Source organism: Rosa chinensis, chromosome 3 (genome assembly GCF_002994745.2).
Source record: "Rosa chinensis cultivar Old Blush chromosome 3, RchiOBHm-V2, whole genome shotgun sequence".
In the NCBI taxonomy this organism is placed as follows: Eukaryota; Viridiplantae; Streptophyta; class Magnoliopsida; order Rosales; family Rosaceae; genus Rosa; species Rosa chinensis.
In genome coordinates, this window is record NC_037090.1 from 36,663,800 (window position 1) to 36,686,179 (window position 22,380).

The 22,380-nt window shown below is 37.2% G+C and overlaps 1 protein-coding gene and 1 long non-coding RNA gene across 3 annotated transcripts; both read right to left on the reverse strand.

The window, feature by feature from the left end:
* Window positions 1–5,650: 5,650 nt before the first annotated feature.
* Window positions 5,651–12,833, reverse strand: LOC112194521 (DNA repair protein recA homolog 1, chloroplastic). The gene is made up of 13 exons (XM_024334750.2): window positions 12,652–12,833; window positions 12,459–12,543; window positions 11,446–11,508; window positions 11,196–11,325; window positions 11,018–11,101; window positions 10,790–10,917; window positions 10,375–10,479; window positions 10,186–10,242; window positions 9,565–9,635; window positions 9,411–9,487; window positions 8,512–8,577; window positions 7,240–7,939; window positions 5,651–7,154 (listed from the first exon to the last, which is right to left on the reverse strand). The coding sequence occupies exons 1-10, from the start codon at window positions 12,831–12,833 to the stop codon at window positions 9,460–9,462; spliced, it is 933 nt and encodes a 310-aa protein (XP_024190518.1). The 3' UTR covers window positions 5,651–7,154; window positions 7,240–7,939; window positions 8,512–8,577; window positions 9,411–9,459.
* Window positions 12,834–14,597: 1,764 nt separating this feature from the next.
* On the reverse strand, window positions 14,598–16,884 carry LOC112195325. Of its 2 annotated transcripts, none has more exons than XR_002934461.2 (3): window positions 16,608–16,884; window positions 15,831–16,400; window positions 14,598–14,867 (listed from the first exon to the last, which is right to left on the reverse strand). It is a non-coding gene; the product is annotated as an uncharacterized LOC112195325 (long non-coding RNA). The 2 variants fall into 2 exon arrangements; XR_002934462.2 differs by having other exon boundaries at window positions 15,831–16,435.
* Window positions 16,885–22,380: the final 5,496 nt, after the last annotated feature.

Consider the following 22,380-nt stretch of genomic DNA (forward strand, 5'->3'; position numbering starts at 1 on the left):
ATATATATAGAGGAGAAAGGGAAGAGTAAGGAAGAGTAATGAGAGGAGAAAGGGAAGACGAAAAGTAATTGTTAATCCCACATAGATGTATATAGAAAGAAAGTTGATGGAGAACAAGATAGAATGAGGAGATGAGGGAGTGAATCGTTTATATAGTGGATGTATGGGAACTTAAAGTTTGTTAATGCATGACACCTCTACTTCTACCTGGTAGTTCACTCACGCAAGAATTTTGGACTAGGTAGGTCATTTACATGCATCATCCACTCACGTAATATAACATACATATATACATGAAAGGAAACAACTTATTCACATTATACCACTACCAATGAACCTACCATTAAGTCAGTAACCCACAATATTTATAGCAATTCAAAAGTACTCTAGCTTGAACTTTACCATTAATCTTGTTTGTACCTAATTTAAAGGTAAACTTAACTCTCTTGACGAGAAATTTTTCTATGCTACGGTCAAACCATGTCAGCATGCTGATATGGTTTGACTTGCCAATGAAAAATTAACACATACACTCGTCTTTAGTTTAATTAAAATTCAATTGTTTTGTCATTTTGAGGAAAGACCTTTTTAGGTTCCTCCTTCATCTTCTAATCCAATCTCTGCCAAAAGCAACCGATATACTGATAAAATGACCCATCAAAACAACTACATACCAGTATTAATAAATGGTTTCAGAGAATGCTTTACATGTTCACACTTCATAACAACATGCATTAGCTTATCTATTCTTAAAATAAAGTTGCAGAAAAAGACGATATTGAGATGAGATGCTGGGGATTATCAAGAGGACAAAGTGCAAATCTTAGAGGTAGGAAGCCAATGATGAAAGACCCAAAAAGGTCTTTTGCGAATATAACAAAATAGTTGTATTTTAATTAAATTAAATATGAATCTAGGTGTCAATTTTTCATTAGCAAGTTAAACCATATCAGCATACTCACACGGCATACTCACATGGTTTGACTGTAGCATAGAAAAATTTCTCACTCTCAATTAATTGACTCATAAATTTTGATTGTTTTAAGTAATATTATTATGGTTAAATTCGATAGGTGGAAAAGTAGAAGTTTGATCATCATGCTAATATAGGAAAGTAAGCTGATGTGGATGTCTAATCATTAGCCCGCAATTAGCAGAAACTTTCATACGAATAAAATTCGAAATATGTCATGATTTTTAGACTTAAAAGTAATTAACTCTTATTTTTAGATGGCTAAAGCGGTAAACAAATAAACAAAATCTCCACAATCAGGTTTAATAAAATAAAAATTAAAAAAAAAAAAAAAAAAACCACGTCCAGTAGCAATTTAATCCTCATTTTATCCTAAAGTTCAATATTTTTTGGAAAACAAAAAAAAAATTACGCTTTTTGTATAAAACTCGCTTATACAGTTAGGATATTTGTATCAAAACGCGTATTGAACCGCGTATATTCTACTCCTTATAGCCGTTAGCCCTCTCTCATTCCTAAATCAATTGTGCTCTCCCTCTCTCCCTTTCTGTCTCGTTAACCCTGGACTCGCCAGAGATGCAACTCTGTCTCAACCAACGTTGTTTCAGGAGAAGGAAAATCTTGATCTCAATGGTAATCTTTCATTTCCTTCTTCTTTTCATGTTTCAAATTGTTCTTCTCACCCTAATTTTGCCAGGGCACTGAGTTTCAATTCCAACTCCTGAAAGCTCCACTTGGTTCTTGATCTTGATCACACACTCCTCCACACCACTCAACTCTGTAATCTGACACCTGAAGAAGACTATCTCAAGATCGGAACCCATCCTCATCGAGATGTTTTCGTGCTTGAAACTGTGATCACCAAGCTCAGGCCCTTTGTCAGGAGATTCTTGAATGAAGCCAGCAAGATGTTTGAGCTGTGTATATACACAAAGGGTAACCGGTACTATGCGGGTCTAATGGCTGCCCTGCTTGATCCTAGGAAGGAGTATTTCACTTCCAGTTCTAAAGTCATATCGTGCGAGGATCACGGAATCTTGGGGAGATATAAGAGTCTGGATGCTGTGGTTGGCTGCAATTATTCGAATGTTTTGATCCTTGATGATACAGAAGAGGCATGGACAAAGGAAAGCCGGGACAATCTAATCATTGTCGAGAAGTATTGTTTCTTTAGGCACAAAATGGGCCTAGCTAAATGCAAGTCTTATGCTGAGTTAAAGACTGATGAATGTGGATATCTTGCAGCACTTCTTGAAGTGCTTAAGGTAATCAACCGTATCTTCTGTGATGAACTAGCCAGAAATCCTTCTGGTGTAGATGTGAGGGATGTGTTAGAACTGTTTAGAAACAATTGTTGAAGGTTGTTAGGCATCCTGGAAACAGTTTTTTGACCAAATCAAGCCGGTGATCTGCCTAAGATGGCGCAATGTGCAGTTTGTAATGTGTTAGGCATCTTGGAAGAACTTGAGACTGCTTGAAAAGAGGAAAAGAATATCCCATTCCATTTTCTGCTGAATACCACTTCATTCGTTGAGGATCAATGCAAAGTGACCGTGGCTTTAACTTTTCCAGAATAATTCGTCAAGAGGTTAGTGACCATGTATGGTTTTCTTATGGTGCCATCTAATTTCAGTCTATGTTTCATGCATATCATCTCGTAATGTTCGTTTGATATGTTCTGTAAAGTTCATTTTGGAAATAATTGGTAATAGGTTTACTGCTAAAATTTACTTGTTTGACAACTACCTTTTAGTTGAAATTTTAGCTTTTGATACAACTAGCATTTTTACCATATGGAGAAAAAATCATAAAAAATAAAAAAATAAAAAAAAATCAATACCTCCCAAAACATGGGAAGGATGCTGTTCAAGTATGGTTTAAGGATGAAAGGAAAAGCATGCAGCCAAGGACATAACTATTCTGAAGGGTTCTAAGAAGAAATATTATAATTATATGTTGCTTTTATGAACTCCCACGTTTTTCCTACTTATGTTGTAAGCTTCAAGGCCTTCCTTTTCTTGAAGGATATCCAACATCTACACAGGGAGCGCTTCTACTAGTGCGTTTATTTAGAGGAGAACTGCTAGAACTAATGCTATTGCTGCTTTTAGAGAATGACAGCTACTCAAATAGTTGATGTTCCTCTGCTGTTGACCGTGCTCACAAGGCTCTTATCTCCTTCACAAATGGCCATTCTTGTCAAATTGCTTAACGATTACAGGGCAAACAAAAGTAGCCAAAAAAAGCTGAATCCAATAGTGACACTCGTCGTTGGTGAAAAGGTTTTGCCTTCAGAAACAAATTGATGTCATCAACTACTCATACTGCTACTGACTTGAAGCTTCGAAATTCCTCAGGACGAGTGTTATGCTACTGCTCTGATGCTTACCAAAAGCCTCAACAATTTCAAGGAAAATAAGATAACCCCACCCCAGCTGGTCTGAAGGTGAGACTGATAGTTGGTTCGATTGTGCAAAGTCCTTTGATTTCAGTAATCAAATCTTTCTGGAGAAAGCAGAAGCAAGACCAAGCCACGGGGTGATGATTCAAATTCTTTTGTTCAACAGCTTCCCTTTGGAGATATATAGTTATCGTTCAGTTAGACTCCAATAGTTTATTTCCATGTTAACAAACTGTAAAGACAAATTTTTTTTAGTGCAATTAATTACATCCCCTGATGTAATATGCGTACATTATTTTGCTCGATATGCTTTTAGTTGTAATGCTATTGTCGTGTGGGAATAATAATATTTGTGGGTTCAATGTTTGTAGTCCTTTCACTTGTGAATGAATTAGCTTTTACTATTAGTGGTTTGTTGATATCTTCGTTTATGCATTCAATTCGACTTGAAGTTCCTTAGCATAGTAGTGATGGGAAAGACATGGAAACAATGCCTCTCAAGTATCCTAGGATACCAAAGTAGAAAAATGTGTTTTTGGGTGAAGACGATATAGAGGGGGGTATGTTGGAGATACAGTATTTGATCAAACATCATTTCATTTGAGAATGAAATGGGAGAGTAGGATCTTAAAAATCTGTTATTGTTTGATCAAGTATTGGTTATCTGTAAATGCTCAGGGGTGATCATGGTCATCCCCTTAGTAATCACTGTCGTTAATTTGATGTTAGGCAAGGTTCTGCAAAAGTACATCTCATAGATTTGGTTGATTCAGTTTATAACTTACATCGATCTGACATGATGTGCAGTCTCCAGTTGATACTTGATGCCTATTTAGTCTCTCTCGCATGATTAATCTGGACTTAGATGCAATATTTGAGAATTAAGACATAAAAATGTGTGAAAATCAATCAATCATAGTTTGCAGTGTTTTCCAAGTCTCATGAACATCAGCTGGCCTAAACTTGTATGAGGCAATTCAGAATCCTATTAAATAATAACGGATTGCTATATAATTAAAGAAGTGAAAGAAGAAACGAGCATTTCTAAACTTTTCTTGCACTAATATCCCTAGATCATGTAATACGACATACGTTATAAATGTTGCTCGAATGACATGCTTTCAGTTCTAATCCGACGGTCATTTGTGGCTTGTGGATCTCCTTTTTGAAGGTTTCAAGAGTGTAGCATTCATTTGAATATGATGATTGTGATCTCTTGCGATATGAACACGATTGATCCTAGTTTTAAGGTAGATTCCTCACAGAAGGCAGAACAATGAAGGAAGAATAAGTAGACAAGCTTAAGGGATACATACCCTAAATAATTGTCAAGTGGAGAGATTCCAAAATATCGACACACACTTCCCTAATACACCAAGGAAATCTATGATACGTACGAGTTATGACTTACAAGTTCATAAATTTGTACAACCAGCTTCAGCCAATTCAGAAGTTCTGAGATCCTTGCATGTGTATATGCACACTGCCAAACTTACAAAATATAAACAGATGGAAGAATGACTAGCTTGAATTATTTCTATAAAAAAGTTCAAACATACAAGTTTTTAGGAATGGGATAAAGAATCAAAAATTTGCATTCCAAAAAGAATGAGTTGATGCAGAGGATCTGATCGTTCAATATCATTAGGCATGCACATACGCACGCTTAGAAAGTGATAAAGCAGGTATACATCACTAGGATCGGAATAGGTATATAGATCAATACTTATGCTAAGCATGTATGAGATTTCAACAGCAAGGAAGCAATACAGTAGCTAATAGACAATTTTCAAAGTCATAACATTATAGGATCATCCTCTTGTGTCCAACAATATATAAAATACCTACCCCTAAGGTACCTCTTCAAGCTATGCAAACCTTCTAGGCCCATGCATGCCCTACCTTATATACTAGTAAATCGGCCCGCGCTTTGCTGCAAGATTTTTTTGTTTTTGTTACCGATCAGAAAGTGGTAGTTAGTTTTCAGGCATTCTTCCAATAAGTCATGATTTGGTATTGAAATTTCAGCCCCTGGCTTTCGCATCAAGGTGAAGACAGTTGCAAATGAAATAAGACTCGTGTCCCTTCAAAAGATTCATATCAAAGCGCTGATCATACTACACCAAACTTTCAACTTTAGCTCGTATCATATTACAGATGCTAGCTAGAATGATCTTAGATTCTTAAGGAACGTGTTCTTTTTAGTAAGAAGGGGGAGGATATGGTTCTGAACTAACATAGATCCATTCACAAAACATTTTATTTCAGAAGCCAAATAAGGACAACAGTGAGTATCAATTCAACTGTGTTTAACAGCTACAGGCTTTTAGCATCTGAGATCAGCATTTGAACAAACTCTGTTACTGCAATCATTCCTTAAGCTACCTAAACCTTGGTGAGCAGTGAGCCTTTTAGTGATGCCATCCCAGGGATCAGATGGGAACCTCAAGAGTCCTAACAGCATCAAATATGCTTGACTTTGTCTTCCCCCAGAATGGTGGTATTCCTCTAAGAAGAATGTAAAGAATTACCCCTGCACTCCAAACATTAGACCCCAGCAAGTACCTCAGGCGCTATATAAATGGACTCACCACCAAACCGTGCAACTCTGACCTGAGTGACGATCTTCAACTTTAGGATAACCATAAACCCCGGTAAACCTCCACCTATTAGGATCATCCGCCTTTCCAATCAACACATAATTATGATTATCCAAAAAAGTTCTCAACAACAGCTCAACCTCCTCGGTCCAAAGCAAGCTCAGTCCACCACTTCTACTAACCCCTTTACCATTCTTCTTTTTCTTAAAAATACAAGGAACAGAAAAAACACTCGACCACCCAAGTTGATGTCGGATACAAGTCATCTCTGTAACCCTGCAGTGAGTCTCGCTAAGAAAAATAACACTGGGAAAGTTGAGGGGAACCAACCCTTTAAGTCCTTGAACTGTCCAAGGGTTCCCAATCCCTTGGCCTTCACCAGCAATCATCTCAGCCTTCCCCCTTTCTTTCTCCATTTTCCCTTTCAGCATTTCTTTGCTAAGCGAAGGGTTCCTAATCCTTGCCTTCATCAGCAATCATCTCAGCCTTCCACCTTTCTTTCTCCCTTTTCCCTTTCAGCATTTCTTTGTTAAGCGACAAAGTTAACTGAAAATTCTAACAGATCATTGGTATACTATGCGCTGATATACAATAGTTCTGAGCTGTAGTTAAATCTAATTAGTAAAACATTGGAGGTCTTTTGTCCACTGAACTAGCTATTTGAATGTTCTACATTCACCAAGAATCTACTATTTCTCTCCAACAAAGAATGCACTCCAGAGAACTATTTTACAGATTGTTGGCTAGACCTTCTTTGGTAAGAAATAGAATTTTATTGATTAAAAAGAAATATACAAGTGGACATGACATCTATGAGAAGAAATCCAAGAAAGAGAAAAGCATGAACACCAAAGAAAGAAGAAACAATAAGCAGAAGAACAGCAGAATAGCAAATGAGTTATTCCCAATGACCAAAGAAATTGAAGCCCATAAAGATGCTCAAATGATCCAAAACAATTGTACCTTTCGCACTACGTCAAAAAATTGGGTGCAACAGCTCAAATTACATTCCCTAAACACCCCTTTTTTTTTTCTTTTTCAAAAAAGCAAATGCTATCGGACAGTAGAAAAACAATGATTTGCACTCTCAGCCTTTTCTTTGCACATTATACACCACTGAGCATAAGATCTTCTCCTTCAAACCAAATGACAAGTATATTTACCTTCCCAGTGCAATAACCTGAAACATAAACCCAAACTTTATGAGGGACTTTAGGCTTCCAAATTACAGAATATGGAAAGAAGCGAGGAAGAGAATCACTAACCCATCAACACCTTAGAGAAAGACTTGCAAGAAAATTCACCCAAAGCCAACATCCTCCTCCTATTTGATCTATATGAGATCTAAGTTCCAAGTCATTTAAATCCCTTTCAAAACCAAAATATCCAACTAAAAGTAATAGAACCATCCATACAGAACCAAGCAATGGTATAGTTACAATACAGTTATAATCTATATAAACAAGGATATGAGTGCCAAAAAGCTATCTCGCGACCAACCTGGATTCCCAGAACCTTGCCCTTTCTCAATTTCCCACCATAAAATGGCAACAGATAGAAACAGATTAATTCCTTGTGCCCTAGCTTTCCATGTATTTCGGTAACTTTTTGATTTTCTGCTGTTTTTCTCTATTGTTGACACCTTGTCCCATTTTCTTTGATTGCATCATTCTTTTAATCGATAAATCTGTTTCTTCTTTATTTAAACAATATTGGAATCCAGCCATTTGCATGAGTCACAAATTACTCTCAATGACAGGATACTAAAAGGACTACTAAATTCCTTTCTTCTTTTAACAAGTTGCTCTTCAGCAACTTCGTTTGGGACATCTATCATTTGTCAACCTTTAACAAATTCCCTTGATTGTATTAGCCATGACCTCCCTCACTCAGAAAGATAATGGCTTTTCAGTACCACCACTATGATTCTCTACGCCTCACCTACTCATCTCTAGGATAAAGCTTCTGAAAAAAAACAAACTTAACAGTCTCAGTCACAATTCCTTCCTCATTCTCAATTTAAGTCACCCAACCCATCCTAAGTAACCTTCGGAGCACTAGTAAATATGATTTTCTGTTTGCAGCAAGCTGGGTGCTGTCAATGTTTACTCCCCAACCTTAATAGTGTTGTTGATATATTAAGAATGTTAGCTTAAATTCTAATCCATAGAGTTGAGTCAGTTGACTGCCAAAGCAATTTATGTCTAAATTCTCTATAAATTGTAACATGCAACACAATGATGTTCCCCCTGTTTAACACAAATAAAATCTCACTCAAGAAACAAGACAAAACCCCAAAACTTCCAGACAATGAACAATGCAAAAGAATGACAACACTCATTTCCATTTGAAAACTTAACATTATTGGGAAAGTAAAACAATAACCATCCAAACAATGTAGCATGTCTTGACCACTATTAGTGCAAAACAAAGCAGCAAAGTATTGATTGATTAAGAGTGGGGAAAAAAAACAAGAGTATTGCATCAAGTTCAATACAAGAGGTCGAAAGATCATAGTAGCTATTAAGTATCCATACCTTCTCTATCTCATCGAGAAGAACAGGGTTCTCTCTCAAGTACTGCAATGATTTACTTGTCCCAACCTTTTTTTATCACAATCAAATACCCCTAGTTAGTTGCAACAGTTTTACAATTGACAGAAAACAGTTTAGGACACTAGAGAAATGGAAAAGAAAAACAATGAGTAGAGTTACAGACAGACAATACTTCTGTTGTTTATTGAGAAAAAGAATAACAGTCATAACAGGAAAACAATTTTGACGGAGGAAGTCCGAAGAACAAAAGTTTGAAGTCTAATCACATTTTGTGTTTAAAGAGCAGGGGAATACATATCGTCCTTTCACATCACATTTACCATAATATCATTCATTTATTGCAAAAGAAAAAAAAAATTAAAAAGAAAACCAAACAATTTCCACTGCATCCTCTGCCTCATTGTTGGCAACTCTTTAGGTGGAGTGCATTTTATGAAACAAACGAATCATTTAAGGAAGCTAGGTGTAACGAGGTGGTTCAATTATAAACACAGACATAAGAAAGAAACAACTGATTTTTATATCAAGCTATACTAGTCCACTGAGCTGCCTAGGATTCTCGCGAGACTTCATTTCTTGTTCAACCTTAAGGAGGTGGTTCAACAATTATAAACACAGACCTAAGAAGAAGAAAAACTATTGATTTTCTTATTTAAGCTACACTAGTCAGTCCATAGAGCTAAACCAAGGATTCTGATGACACTTCTGTAATTATTTTATTAACAAAGTGTTGTTTCCTATCATTAATAAAGTCGAATGAATGAATAAGTAAAACAAGACTCCAACTTATGAATAAAATAAATGACAGATGCTCAGGCACTTAATTGCTGATGGCCAGCAATTTAAGAAATCAAAGATGAAATAGAAAATCAAATACAAACCTGTGGTCCCCATAGCTATACCAAGAGCCCTTCTTCACTACTACATCCATCATTTCAGCACAATCCAAAATGCAACCCTAAAGAAAGAGAAAAATCAAAACAGAAGCAGTTTCCACCTTTGAGAGGGGAATGTCTAATATGTTGTGATACTTACCAATTTAATTGCTCCCTCAGTCCCTCTCCAAACACAATTTCAAATTCAGCTGGTTTGTATGGCCTCGAAACCTACAACAACTTCTTAGGACAAGGATCTTTGAGCCAATGAGCAACATCAATTAGAACCATAACAAATATTGACTAAACTACTAAAATGATGGACTTGATTAAATGCATCATGAATATTTACTACACGCCAAATCTGTAGATCAGGATATTGCAGTTGATAAAAAAAATATCTTCAAAAAAGATGAAAGCAGTTCTCACAAATCTGAAGAATCAAAAGGGATCAATAGGTTTTGCCCAAAAACTCTACACTTCAGCCATAAATGCTAGTGCAATCTAGTGATTATTGACTGTTATATCAATGTTTTTTCATGTTTGCAACTGCGGTTAGACCGGTGTATAGATGCAGGACAAAGAAGTTTGAGAAATTAAACAAAAGCAATTAAGAATGGCACTACAATTGATCAAACTTTATACCAGTAATAGATGTCTAGATACTTTTTACCAGTTTCAAATTTCTAGCAAGAGTGCAATCAATGTGTGGCTTTACTATCAAAGAAAATTTGAAAATCCCTCAAAGAGGCAGAAATTATTCTGATGTTTTTAAAAGTACCTTACTCTTTTGCACTCGTACACGGACCCGAACCCCAATTTCCTCGTCTCCTTTTACCTAATTAATATAGAAAAGTAAACTCAGATAACAAACAGCATAGATTAAAATTGAAAAGAGATCAAAACAGATAAATTCATTGATCTATAAAATAACTAATGCACGAGAAGAAAAAGTGGCAATTGTGCTTACAGATTTTATTTTCCCTGTAGAACGTATTTCCAGGCGAACTGAGGCAAAGAACTTTAATGCAATTCCTCCAGATGTCACTTCTGGATTCCCATAATACACACCAATCTTGCGAAATGAATGAATGATGGTAATAATTTTGGAAGTGAAGTACTTGTGATTAGGGGGCAAAAATTACCATGGATCCTATCATAACAATTGCCACCATATATATATACAGATGTTTCCTACTTGAGTTCAACTGCTTGGATCCAGACACTCAATCTAAAGGATAGCAATGGATCCAAGTATGTATCATGTATATCTGAAATTCAAGGCTCAGATACAAGTGCCTAGACCCAGGCACTCATACTCGGCAACAAATCCAAGATGTATGATTGGCAAAAGAAATCATACAAACAATGTTAAGTAAAACTACCTTATATCTTATTTGATTCAAGAATATGAGAGTACATCCAGCTTTAGATGCATTTCCTGACATTTTGCGCAAAGCTTGGCTCATAAGGCGTGCTTGCAAACCCATTTGTTGCATCCCAATCTCACCCTATGTAAAAGACCAGAAAGTCATTTGACTTATATGAGCAATCGAATATCTGACATTCAAAACTACCAGCAGAAAAAAAAAAAAAAAAAAAAAAAGTTTCTTCAATTTCTGCTCGTGGAGTGAGAGCTGAGACAGAATCGACACAGATAAGATCAATGGCACCAGATCTGCACATACGATCTGCAACTGAGGTGATACAAAATCAATTAGTAGGTCAAGAATACTTCCAAAATACTTAAATAGTTCCCATAGAATACAGACATAGTTACAGATATCTTACTCTCAAGTGCCATTTCACCATGATCAGGCTGGCAGACAATCAGATTTTCTACATCTACTCCCAATGCTTTTGAATATGCTGGATCAAAGCCATGTTCTGCATCAACAAGCATAGCATTTCCTCCAAGCCTCTGCTTATTATCAGTAAAAGCTAAACTTTGGTTCCAGCACAAACACAGCAATTTTGAAGAAGTAATTCTTTAGTTACCGGAAACTAAGTTTCCAAATGAAAGTTCATACAACTACAGTACCTGCACATCTGAGATTGCATGGAGTGCTAGAGTTGTCTTTCCACTACTTTCTGGTCCAAATATCTGGGAATAAATACAGCATATAAATCAGCCTTTCGTTGACGAAACTACCTAATCTAAATATGAAGAGTGCTAAACTATTTCTTTGGAATGGCATAAACTCCATTGGTGTTTGGGTTTAAACTCTCAAAACAAAACAACAGTGGACAAATAAGAATTTGAAAGAGCACAAGTCTTTCACTTATTAAAAAGGGGAACACTTCCCTGGGATAATACTCCAAAGTTTTCTATGACTGATTTGCAAGTTAAAAGCGAAAGAGAGGAGACAGCTTAGGTTATACCACTTTCAACCACCTTTTTAAGAGCTAATTATCATCTCTAGCATTCATTTGATGATTTAAATATTCTAGATTGGAATCAATACTGTTTTACAATAAAAAATAAATAAATAAATAAAAAGATGGAATTTGACTTGAATTGGTAACAAACTTAAAACCCTTCCCGCCCTTGAATTGAAAATTCTGCCCACCGTTGGATTATGTCCCTAAAGAATGATGATGCATCCATATGTTCTGGAGAGGCCATAGCCAATAGCTGTTGCTAATCAACCACATATTTTGGAGAGAAGTCATGCTAATTGTCAGTCAATCATATCATTATCGCACCAATGTTAAACTGGACTATCATTTATTTAGTTCGGTTTTCTTTTAATTTATAGTTTGTTAACACCACATGATTTACAACTCGACTAAGATCTCTAATCTGGTAGCTATTCTACCCCTCTTGATCGGCCAGATAGAAAAATATCGAACAGACACTATCTCCTAGTAATCGACTCTTCCTTTCTTGATGAGGAACACATTCAATAAAATTAAACTAGAGGCAGCAATGGGCCTTTTCACCTAACAAAACACCTCAATGCTTCCACAACAATGAGCAAAGGTGGAATAATTTAAAGAAAGACCAGAATGCTCAAGCATGAAAAAACAATAGAATGGGAATTGGGAACACACCTCTACAATTCTCCCACAATTCTCCCTTTTGGGAGGCCACCACCTAAAGCAAGGTCCAATGTCAAGCAACCACTGGGGAACGTTTCACTGCAATACACCAAAAATCAAGAACTTTACTTGAGCCTACAACACACTAGCATGGAGAAAAACAGAAAGAAAGAAGCAAAAAGAAAAAGAGGGCAGCGGCGCATACACCAAAGCTCCACCAGCGCTTCCTAGTCTTGTCACACTTCCCTTGCCGAATGAGCTATTGATATCATTCATGGCCGCCTCCGGTGCTTTTTGGCGGTCGAGGAAGAGTTGGTCGGAGTCAGCAGCGGAGAGAGAGCCGTTGACTTTTACTTGGAGCTCAGAGCGGACCCTTTTGACCGCCATTGATTGAACGTTGAAGCGGTGTCGGTGTGGGAGAGAGCAGGAGTGGAATGAGTGTGAGTAGGGGAGGGAGTGGGTGGTGGACATATAATATGTCATGCTTGCGCTGTTGCTTCTCAGCACTAAACCCATTGCTTTCAAGACTCTCTATATGATTTTGGAAGCAGAGCAGAGGGAATGGAATCGTTTTTCTTTTGCTAAGAAGAGGAGGTTCTGCTCCGTGGAAACTGCGAGTGTGAGCACAGCACCCTAAAACATTTGCCCTCTGCTATCGGAAACTAAAACAACTTTTTTTCTTATTAATTTCTTTTCTTTTTTTTTCTTTTTTTTCTTTTTTTTTTACCATCACGGTACTAACGTGTGTGAACTGGTACGGTCACTAATTTGAAACCTTAAGGAAAAGTAAAGAGTATTTTGTGGACCAAGGTCCACCTGCACCAAGCCGAAATTCGGCGAGTGAACAACACAGGCGGTTAAGTAACTACGGCTGGTTAATGCAGAGATTTGGATGGGTAGTGGACCAAGGAGGTGTTGGGGTCGGAGCTCTCGAGGAGGATGGAAGGAACAAGCAAAGAGTCGGCGAGTAGTGAACAACCCAATCCTGGCGCGTACAGTCGCAGGAGCAATGGAACCCACGACATCAGATCACAACTTTACTCGCCGGATGTGCACGCGCCAATTTAACCGTGGTCCATATTAGAATTTTTGCTGGTACTAAGTCAGCGTCGTTTTTGTTCATTAATATACCATTTGCATGGGCTGGTATTTCCAATGTTTTGTACATTCGTTTTGGTATTAAGTGATTTTTGTTCATTAACATATCATAAGTCAACAGTATACTAATATGTGGTCTTGTAGAGTGGGATGGTATTTCATTCGGTGGTTGTGGCAGCCACGATCAGAAGCAGCCCAACTCACCTGATTCTTTTACACTACTGCCTTAAAATCCCATCTCAGCAATACAGGAGCTTCAGTACCTGCTGCTTGATGGTTTTTATTCCGGTAAAGCTCTCATGTTCTACTTTTTCATGTACATTTTTGAGTTGTCATTGGCTCTTTCATAATGGTTGCGGTTAATTTTTAACATACTTAGTAATGCAAATTTAAATCAAAATATTAGTATCAGCAAACAAGCAAAAACATGAATAGTAAAGGAAGTAGAATTCAAGTAATGTATTGAAACATTTCTAGTTAACCTCAAACATTTCTTCTTCTTCTTCTTCGTCCTCCTCCTCCTCCTTCTTATTCTTATTGAATAAAAGGCTGATACAATTGCCTTCCAGCCTTAATTAATGAAATTGTCAAATACATAAGAGGGGGGAGGACGGACATTGAGCCTGAATCCCTAATTACAATAAGTATCTAGAGAACTTCCTAAAATGATATCAACAGTCTATATCGGAAAAAATATATTCAATTAGGCACCATGCCAACTAGCAAAGAGTGATCTAATGGCTCCTCTATTTGCTTGAAATAGCAGTGATATAACAAAAAAATAGCTGAACATGTAATTCAATTACAATGTAGCATAATTACCAAAAACACAACTTTCCTACTATGTTGCCACCGGATGATAAATCCAATGACACTTATGTAACGCCCCAATATGCACCTCATCAAATCGAGTACATTATAGTGCCACATATCCTTAGAACCAAAGCTAGAATTTTCCTAACTCAAGTCCTAAGAACCCGCAAGGCGAAAGAAAGAAATTAAAAGTACATTAGTAAATCCATTTGGAAAACTTGAGCACGGAAGCATTTGTTTAAGTGAGGTGAAAATTATGAAATCAAATTTTTTTCGAACTTGGGAGCGAGCCTTTAAAGAATAGCAATTCGGTTCAAAGTCAAAAGTACGATGAATTTACAAGAAATATAATTTACAACCAATCGAAACTCGTCAAACAAGTTTTACGAGAAAGTGGAAAATAAGGAAACCTATCATGTAGAACAAACTCCGTCGATGACATAATTTGAAATATAATGTAATTAAGCCACACCCAACATCGTCTAGCTATCCCGTCTTCGTACACAGTACCTGCATCCACAAACTGTTGTAAGGGTGCGCTTTCGTCCTCGTTGCTTAACAAGACTACCCCAACTAGGTATAAAAACAATTAAACAATGGTGCCGGCAAAGTAAGTGAGAAAACAGTGCATATAAATGAACCTGTTCGAAACCACAAACCGTTGTTCATTTATAAAAATGTAGTAAGGCCCAGAAGAATAAATCAAACTTGATGACCGATCGCTATGTCAACTACAACCTTACCATGATTAATATCGTTTACACCGATAAGGTGTAGCGAGAGTGTCTCCTTACACCGCATCACCTAGAAGTAGTGCCACACCTTAAAGGATGTTAGACATTCTTTAGTCCGTATAGCCCCTCCAGAGGTTTAGGAGATCAAAGCCCAAAGAAGTCGCTATGCTCCTCTAACTCTTAGGTCATCAAACAATAACTCGTAGATAATCAAAAATAGATTTTTCATGCATCAAATGTTTACTTTAATAACACGTACATAAAATCACTAACTAAGGCAAGTCCAAAGTCTCTTATTTGAAAAATCGCAATTTTGACGTCATTTACTTTTCTAAACCAACACCACCACGTTTCGGCTAACTAGAGTCTTAGTCCAACAATATTTAAGTGTCAAAATTTTCCATAACAAGGCTTAGCGAAATCTAACCAAATTCATGGGACCAACCACTTATAAACAATTGATCATTATCCATTGATAACAATTTCATCCTACCCAATAACTTTCTTTCCATATCTCAACATGCTAACATAGTAGTGCTACCCAGGCACTAGAAAACACAATCAACATACCAACTAAATTCAAAGTTGGGCATGACTACTTTAACGTCATCAGCAACCACTTGAAATTTACTAACATTGTTTTACTGCCACCAAATTTCTTGTCCACTAAATATTCCAACTCCTAGCTTAGTAAAGATAACCACACAACTATTTCCAGACTTAATTAACAGAAGAATACCTTATCAAGTTGAATTGTATTACTCAATCTTCATTCCAATTTGATTCAAGCCCAACAAGACTCTCCCTTGCTGCAATCAAACCAAACACCGAAGCCAGTACTGGCATCAGTGGCCACGCGTACAGAAGTGGTTCAATCCACAGTGTGCCTCCAACGATACACAGTGATCATTCTATTTCGGCACCAAAACCAAGTTCACAACGTAATCGGTTCGAGTCTCAAGACTTGATCATGTACAAAACACCACACTCTAATTAACAATCATGTTTTGATCATAGCTCTACCAAGTATTTGCGTTTATGATCTGGAAATTATCTTAACGTTTCCAGTTTCAGGAAAACTCGTCGAAGCACCGATTCTTCTTCTCCCTCAACTCGACTTCGCTTACTGTCAAGAACAATTGCAATTTACTTATAAACCCAAAGCCTTGTCAACATGATTTCCAACTCATCTTACTTACAAAAATCAAATGAATGTCTTTGAGCTGCTGCTACTTCACCTCTACGACACAGAACAACCAATTGAAGAAAACTCTCCCGTGGTTCACCATCTCCATCATTTTCACCAGTTCTGTAAATTTAACATACCCATCATCAATCCTCAATCTACAAAATCGAATTGAAAAGGGCATCAGAAAACCCGAAACCACCACCGTGCACAGTGGTTTCGACGGCGGCTGAGGATATATACCAAAATACCAAGTCTTCCAAATGTAATCGAAATCGAAAACTAGTTATACCAGAACAGAGAGCTTAAAGAGAGGACTAAATTTCTTACCTTGCATGTCATCATCGGTGACCGGAGTCGCCGGAAAACTCAAGAAAACAGCCGGAACAAAAGAAACTTCTTGGCTTCGAATTGGATTCGTTGGAGCTCGTAGGTGGAAACCGAAACCCAAGCCATAGGCTTGGTCGCGACGTCGAGATGATCCTAACGCCGGTGGTCCGTCGATCAAAGGTAGCTGGAATGCCAGGTCACCGTCCCAGGCTTACTGGTTGAACAAATGGGTCGAGGTCTCGAGAGTTCTCAAGCTTAAGAATTTTGGGGTATCCAATAGCGTCGATCTGATCTGAGCCAAAATATATATATATATATATATATATATATATATATATATAGTCATCCTTTAAATAAATTTTGACGGCTATGATGAAGTGGTGAATAATTTCAACGGCTCAGGTTGCAAGGAGTAATTTCTTTTTCCCTAAATAGTTTTCCAAACTTTAGATTTTTGTAATAAATAGCTCCCATGTCCCAAAAATTCCACAAAAATTACCACGGACCCATCGTGATGCATACTTTATTATCGAACCATTAAATCAAAAGTTTACCTCAAGAAAAATTCAGGAAATATTCCCAAAGGTCCTTAGCAATTACCGAGACTACAAATTAAATCTCGAACTATTTCACTTTAACTCCTTAAAATATTTTTGGGGCTCACAACTTAGCTTCACCATGCCACTGGGCGGTAGCGACCATTTAGAAAAGTAAGGAACTCACTCTAAAGCAGACAAGACACTTTGAGTGCACACATAAGCATATAGCTCGACTAGTCCTACACGACAAATGTAGGAATTTATTACTCACAAAAAGCACAACAAAACAAAACAACAGAAATAAAAAAACAACTTTATAGAAGATAACACTCAGGGCATCGCCCAAGAGTTGAGCCCAAACCCGAGCCCAAGTAGCAGGTAAATCATAGCCAACATGCAGGGCCCAACCTAAATCTTGCACAGCCCCCACCGTCTTCCTAAATAAATGTCGTGCCACCACTGGCGACGGGTCACCACAGTTAGCGCACTACCACCCTGGTTGCCCCAAGACAGTTGCTACTGTCGGCATTCCACTAACCGGATCACTCCACCGCCAATGTTACAACCCGGTTGCTCTATCGATCTAAAAATCCACCCATCCCAGATTAGATATGGGATACCTCGCATCTCCAACCCAGAAAAGTTCAATCATTAACCACCACACTATGCCAAAAAGGCCTTCAGACGACATAAGTGAGTTTTTCAGACAACATAATTTTTTTTTTCTGTTGTCTGAATATACACTAAAACCATACTGGTTTAATTTGGAAAAATGGTGAGCATTTAGACAACATACTTGTGTAGTTGTAGAAGGTGGTGATTTCCTATCTCAAATTTAGATAAATGGTGAGCATTCAGACAACACATTTGTGTAGTTGTAGAAATTGGTGATTTCCTATCTCAAATTTGGAGGGATATCCAAAAGTTGAGAAGTGCTTTTCCCTCTCAAATAGCCAAGCCCTAATTGACTAGAAAATGTTTTGACATTCAGACAATATTTAAATGTTGTCGTAGTGTGGACGTTGTTTTAAAAAATTTTGGGTTATTTTGACTTATGCTTTTTGACCTCTGTCCCTCGCAAATCAAGTGATTTTCTCTCCTTCTCACTCTGCTCTCTCAACCAGACCTAGAACCCGCGACTTGTGCTTTTTGACCTCTATCTTTGGGACTCATCAGCTTTCTCAGCTCTCTAAGATCTCGATTCTCACTCTCTCGATTATTCTTCTTAGCCTCTCCTTCTTCTTCTTGCTGGTCTCTATTTCATCCTTTGCGTTCGGATTATGGAGCTCTCCAGCAACCAATAGAACTCTCTAGAAATTCGATTGGAATCTTCTAGGCCATGTCGAGTCACTGAAACCCTCAAGGCAACACCAATAGGCAAGCCGGAGGAAGCAAGGGTTTCGCCAAAACCCAAAAGGTCTTCGTCCCCAAAAATCAAGGCCAGAATCGTCCCAGAAGCCCTAAATCCCAAATCCCATGCTCTCTGCCTCTTTTTGGGAATCGCTGTCCCAGCCGTCCAATGCTGAAGTTTCAAGTGCTGCTGCTTCTGCACCGCCGGAGAGTAGTAGTAGGGTTCGGATAGGAGAGAGAGGCGAGTGGGTGTCGACCAAGGGAAATTTCGTGAATTACTTACCCTAAGATGAGGCGGTTTGCTCTAGCCTAGGCACCGACGAAGGTGGATTGGATGCCGTGGAGTCTCAGAGAGTCGTCGATCTTCTCAATAGAGAGCTTTCTCGATTGCTCAAGCTAAACCCTAAGGAATTTTGGAAACAAGGTATTGGTGGATTTGTCTTATCATAATTTGATGAAAGAACTATTAGCATTTCTATTTTCTAAGTTTTGATTTTTGTTTATTGATCTCTGACCGCTATTGTTCTTGGTTCACATTACTGTCAGTGGCTAGTGATACTTCCTTACGTGAATTTCTGGAGAGCTTCCTACAGTTTCGTAACAGGTGATGTGATTTCCCTCATCCCGGAGCCAAGGACATGGTGGCAGGGGTCATTGTAAGGGAACTAATCTTATTCCAATTGTATATATGGTTCTAAGGATGATGTGGACAGATTAGGTTTGTTTTCTCATGCTGCTGTAGAATATGTACTCCAAAGTGGATCTCATTCTGTGAGTCAGTCATGAACAAACTGAAATGTCTTGGGACTGTATTAGTTTCTTCAAAATATTTGAAGTTTGAATTAATGTACATATATAATTAAACATGCTTTTAATTACTGTCTAATATGCAAGTTCAATGTTTTACAGTATGAGAAGGAAGATTTTTTTGGTTTAAAGTATGAGAATGTGAGAATTTTTCAGTAGTTGTCTATTTACTTATTATTTGCTATGTTCTCCTTGCAGCTGCAAACACAGACTCCAAACAGTCACCAGATGCACTTTCTTCTTATCCGAAGTAATATTTGTTATTTCAAGCTATAGTAGATTTTCTACTCAAGAGTTTTAAACATGTATCTGATCATCTGGTTTACTTAGGGTCGAGGTCAGTATCTTCTAAAGTGATTATTTTTTTCCCAAGTATTCTTTTGAACGTTTGCCATTGTTGTCTTTTCAGAATAGGAATGTTGATCTAATATGCTTCACTTAGGACTACATGCATATAGCCTAAGCCTAGGTAATTAATACAGAGACTTAGAAAAGAATATGCCTACGATTCTAGAATAAGCCTTGGTTGGCTAGCTATTCTTTTGCATATGTCCTGACCTATAAGGAACCTTAGTAAAAAAGGAATATGTGGTCTGCTGGCTCCTTCATATCAGCAGAAGTATTGTGTAGGCTTTGTTTCTTCATTTTCGTTTTTGTGTTTAGTTCTCTTCTTCCTGTGCCTAGCTTCTTAACTTTGCTTTGGATTTCCATTTTCATTTGTTTCTTTTATTGTGTTTAGTAACTTTTAAGGAGGTGAATCTCAACTGGACAATCTCATTAGGCACCAGAAGGTTGTATCTTTCAGGCGAGTCCCTGTTATCTTACATTTCTCTTTTGTATCCATATGTACGTATTTGTATTTATGTTTTCTGTGCTTATGGATAGGGGATAAATCGAACAAGTGCTATCTTTGTTTATAGATTGACTGTTTGAATTATGACTCAGTGAACATGAGGGAGTTGGAAATTAGAAATCGGTATTGTAGACGTGTCAATGAGCATACTTCAATTGTTTCAATTCACTATAATGCCTTATTTGAATGATACATGAAATTTGCTTCTGTATAGACTATTTATTATAAGAAATTTCAGTTTTATCATTTGGTGATTAACATTTTTAGCCTTTTGCTTATTTTCTATCCCTTGCAATTTGATTGATTTTCTCTAGATTTTGATTCTTCTTAATGGTACAGGTGCGTAGACTTCATATAGCTGCATTAGGTGCTTTCGATTAACGAGACATGCACTAGAGTCTGTATTGGGATGGTATTGCTCTGCTAATGAAAATTGGTTAGCTTGGATTTGAGATTAGCATTAGAAACTTCATTTGCTATTAGGTTTTTGGTTTCAGTCCCTACTTCTGACCAATAGTATTGGGATCATAAAGTCTTAATTTCAAAGGAGAAGAAAGCCTAAACGGAGTTTGATTATGTAATTCAATAGCAGATATATGAGTCTCTGTTTTCTGTGTATGAATGTTGTCTTCTATCAATTCTGCAGCTTTGATCTTCAATTAATTGTGAGGACAACAAGCTTCTACAATGCATTTGCCTCTTGCTCCACTTTTTGTATAGATAGAACTGGAACAAGCAATTTTTTGATAGGCTTAGCACCTTTGTGTATGTACACCTGGGGTAACTAAGTAAACTTTAAACATAGCTAGATAGCCTATTTTTTTAACATTCCACTATGATGGGATCATCTTTTGTTTTTGTTTTAGATGATTTGTAGTAATGAAAACAGTTCTATCATTTATATTCTCTCATGTTAAGTTTAGGGAGTAGGAAAAGACATTATGGTTATAATTCACATCCCGCAGCAAAGCGCGGGCACCGTTGTTAGTTATCCTAAAAAGTCTGTGTTAATTTACTGCTTTGCAATCATGATCTGTATTGTTTGTTAAAATGGTGGATAAGCTTTAACTTGTGGTTTTTACCTATTTCCGATTTTTTCATCTTTGAGCTATACTTCACTGGGCATAAATTAAATGCAAACAAATACTTGTTCTAGGGTCAGGTTTGGTTGTGGCTTGTGTCGATATTGCTTTTCATTGAGCTACTTGGTCTTTTTCATGTGACAAGCTTCTTTGAAAGAGACGAGGTTGATGCTGAATGAATGAATTAAGTCAAAAGATTTTGGGAGGATTGCAGAGGCTAGGACACTAAATCAGTAGACAATGATTTACAATATTCAGCTAGTATTAAGTACCTTATAAGTGAGCATGTCATTTGCTTTGACCAGGATGTCTTTTGTTAATAATGTTCTCTCTTTGATGTTTTATATTACTTCTTTTCAAATGTAAGGATTTTGTAATATTTGTCCTCTTGAAGTTTTTAGATGTTTCTCATAGTCTTGTTCATCTTTCATAAATTTGGGGAACTTTAAAATTTTGAGGGAATTGGGATAGAGGCGTATACGTACTATATTTATTAGTATTCAGGTAAATATTCTTTGTGATAGACTATTCTATCTATATATTCTTTCTAGTGTGTGTTGATTGCTTTCCTTTGTTTGTCATTTTCATGTTTGGTTTTTATGTTTCTTCAAGGTTGGCTGTCAATACAATTCTGTCAAGTCCATCTATTAATTTACTGTTTTGATATTCATGGAAGTATGCACAATTTATATATCTTTGTAGTGAAATTAGGATCTGTGTTATTTTGTTCTTTTCAAGAAGCCATTAGAGCAATTGATTCATTGCTAAATTCATGTTGCTATTTTGCATTCTGTTATCCAAAGAGGGCATGCCCAACCATCTCAGATCCAGTGCTATATATTGGCAGGGATTGCTTCTGCTGTGGCAGGGTTGAGTGCACCATATGAGAAGGCTTCTCATGTACATGAAAGGCCAGACGTGAATTGGCTATGGGCAGCTGGGTGTCATCCATTTGGACCATTCTGTAATACTTCTCAAGTTATCCTTTTTAATTGATTTGGATGTATTATATCAACTGAATATGCAGAGGGGCCATAAAGACTCAAGAATTTGCTGGGATATACTGTGCAATAGTCATAAGTCAGAACTATTAAAGAGAGCCCAAAATGAGAAATCATCACTTCTGGAACAAGCTGAGGAAC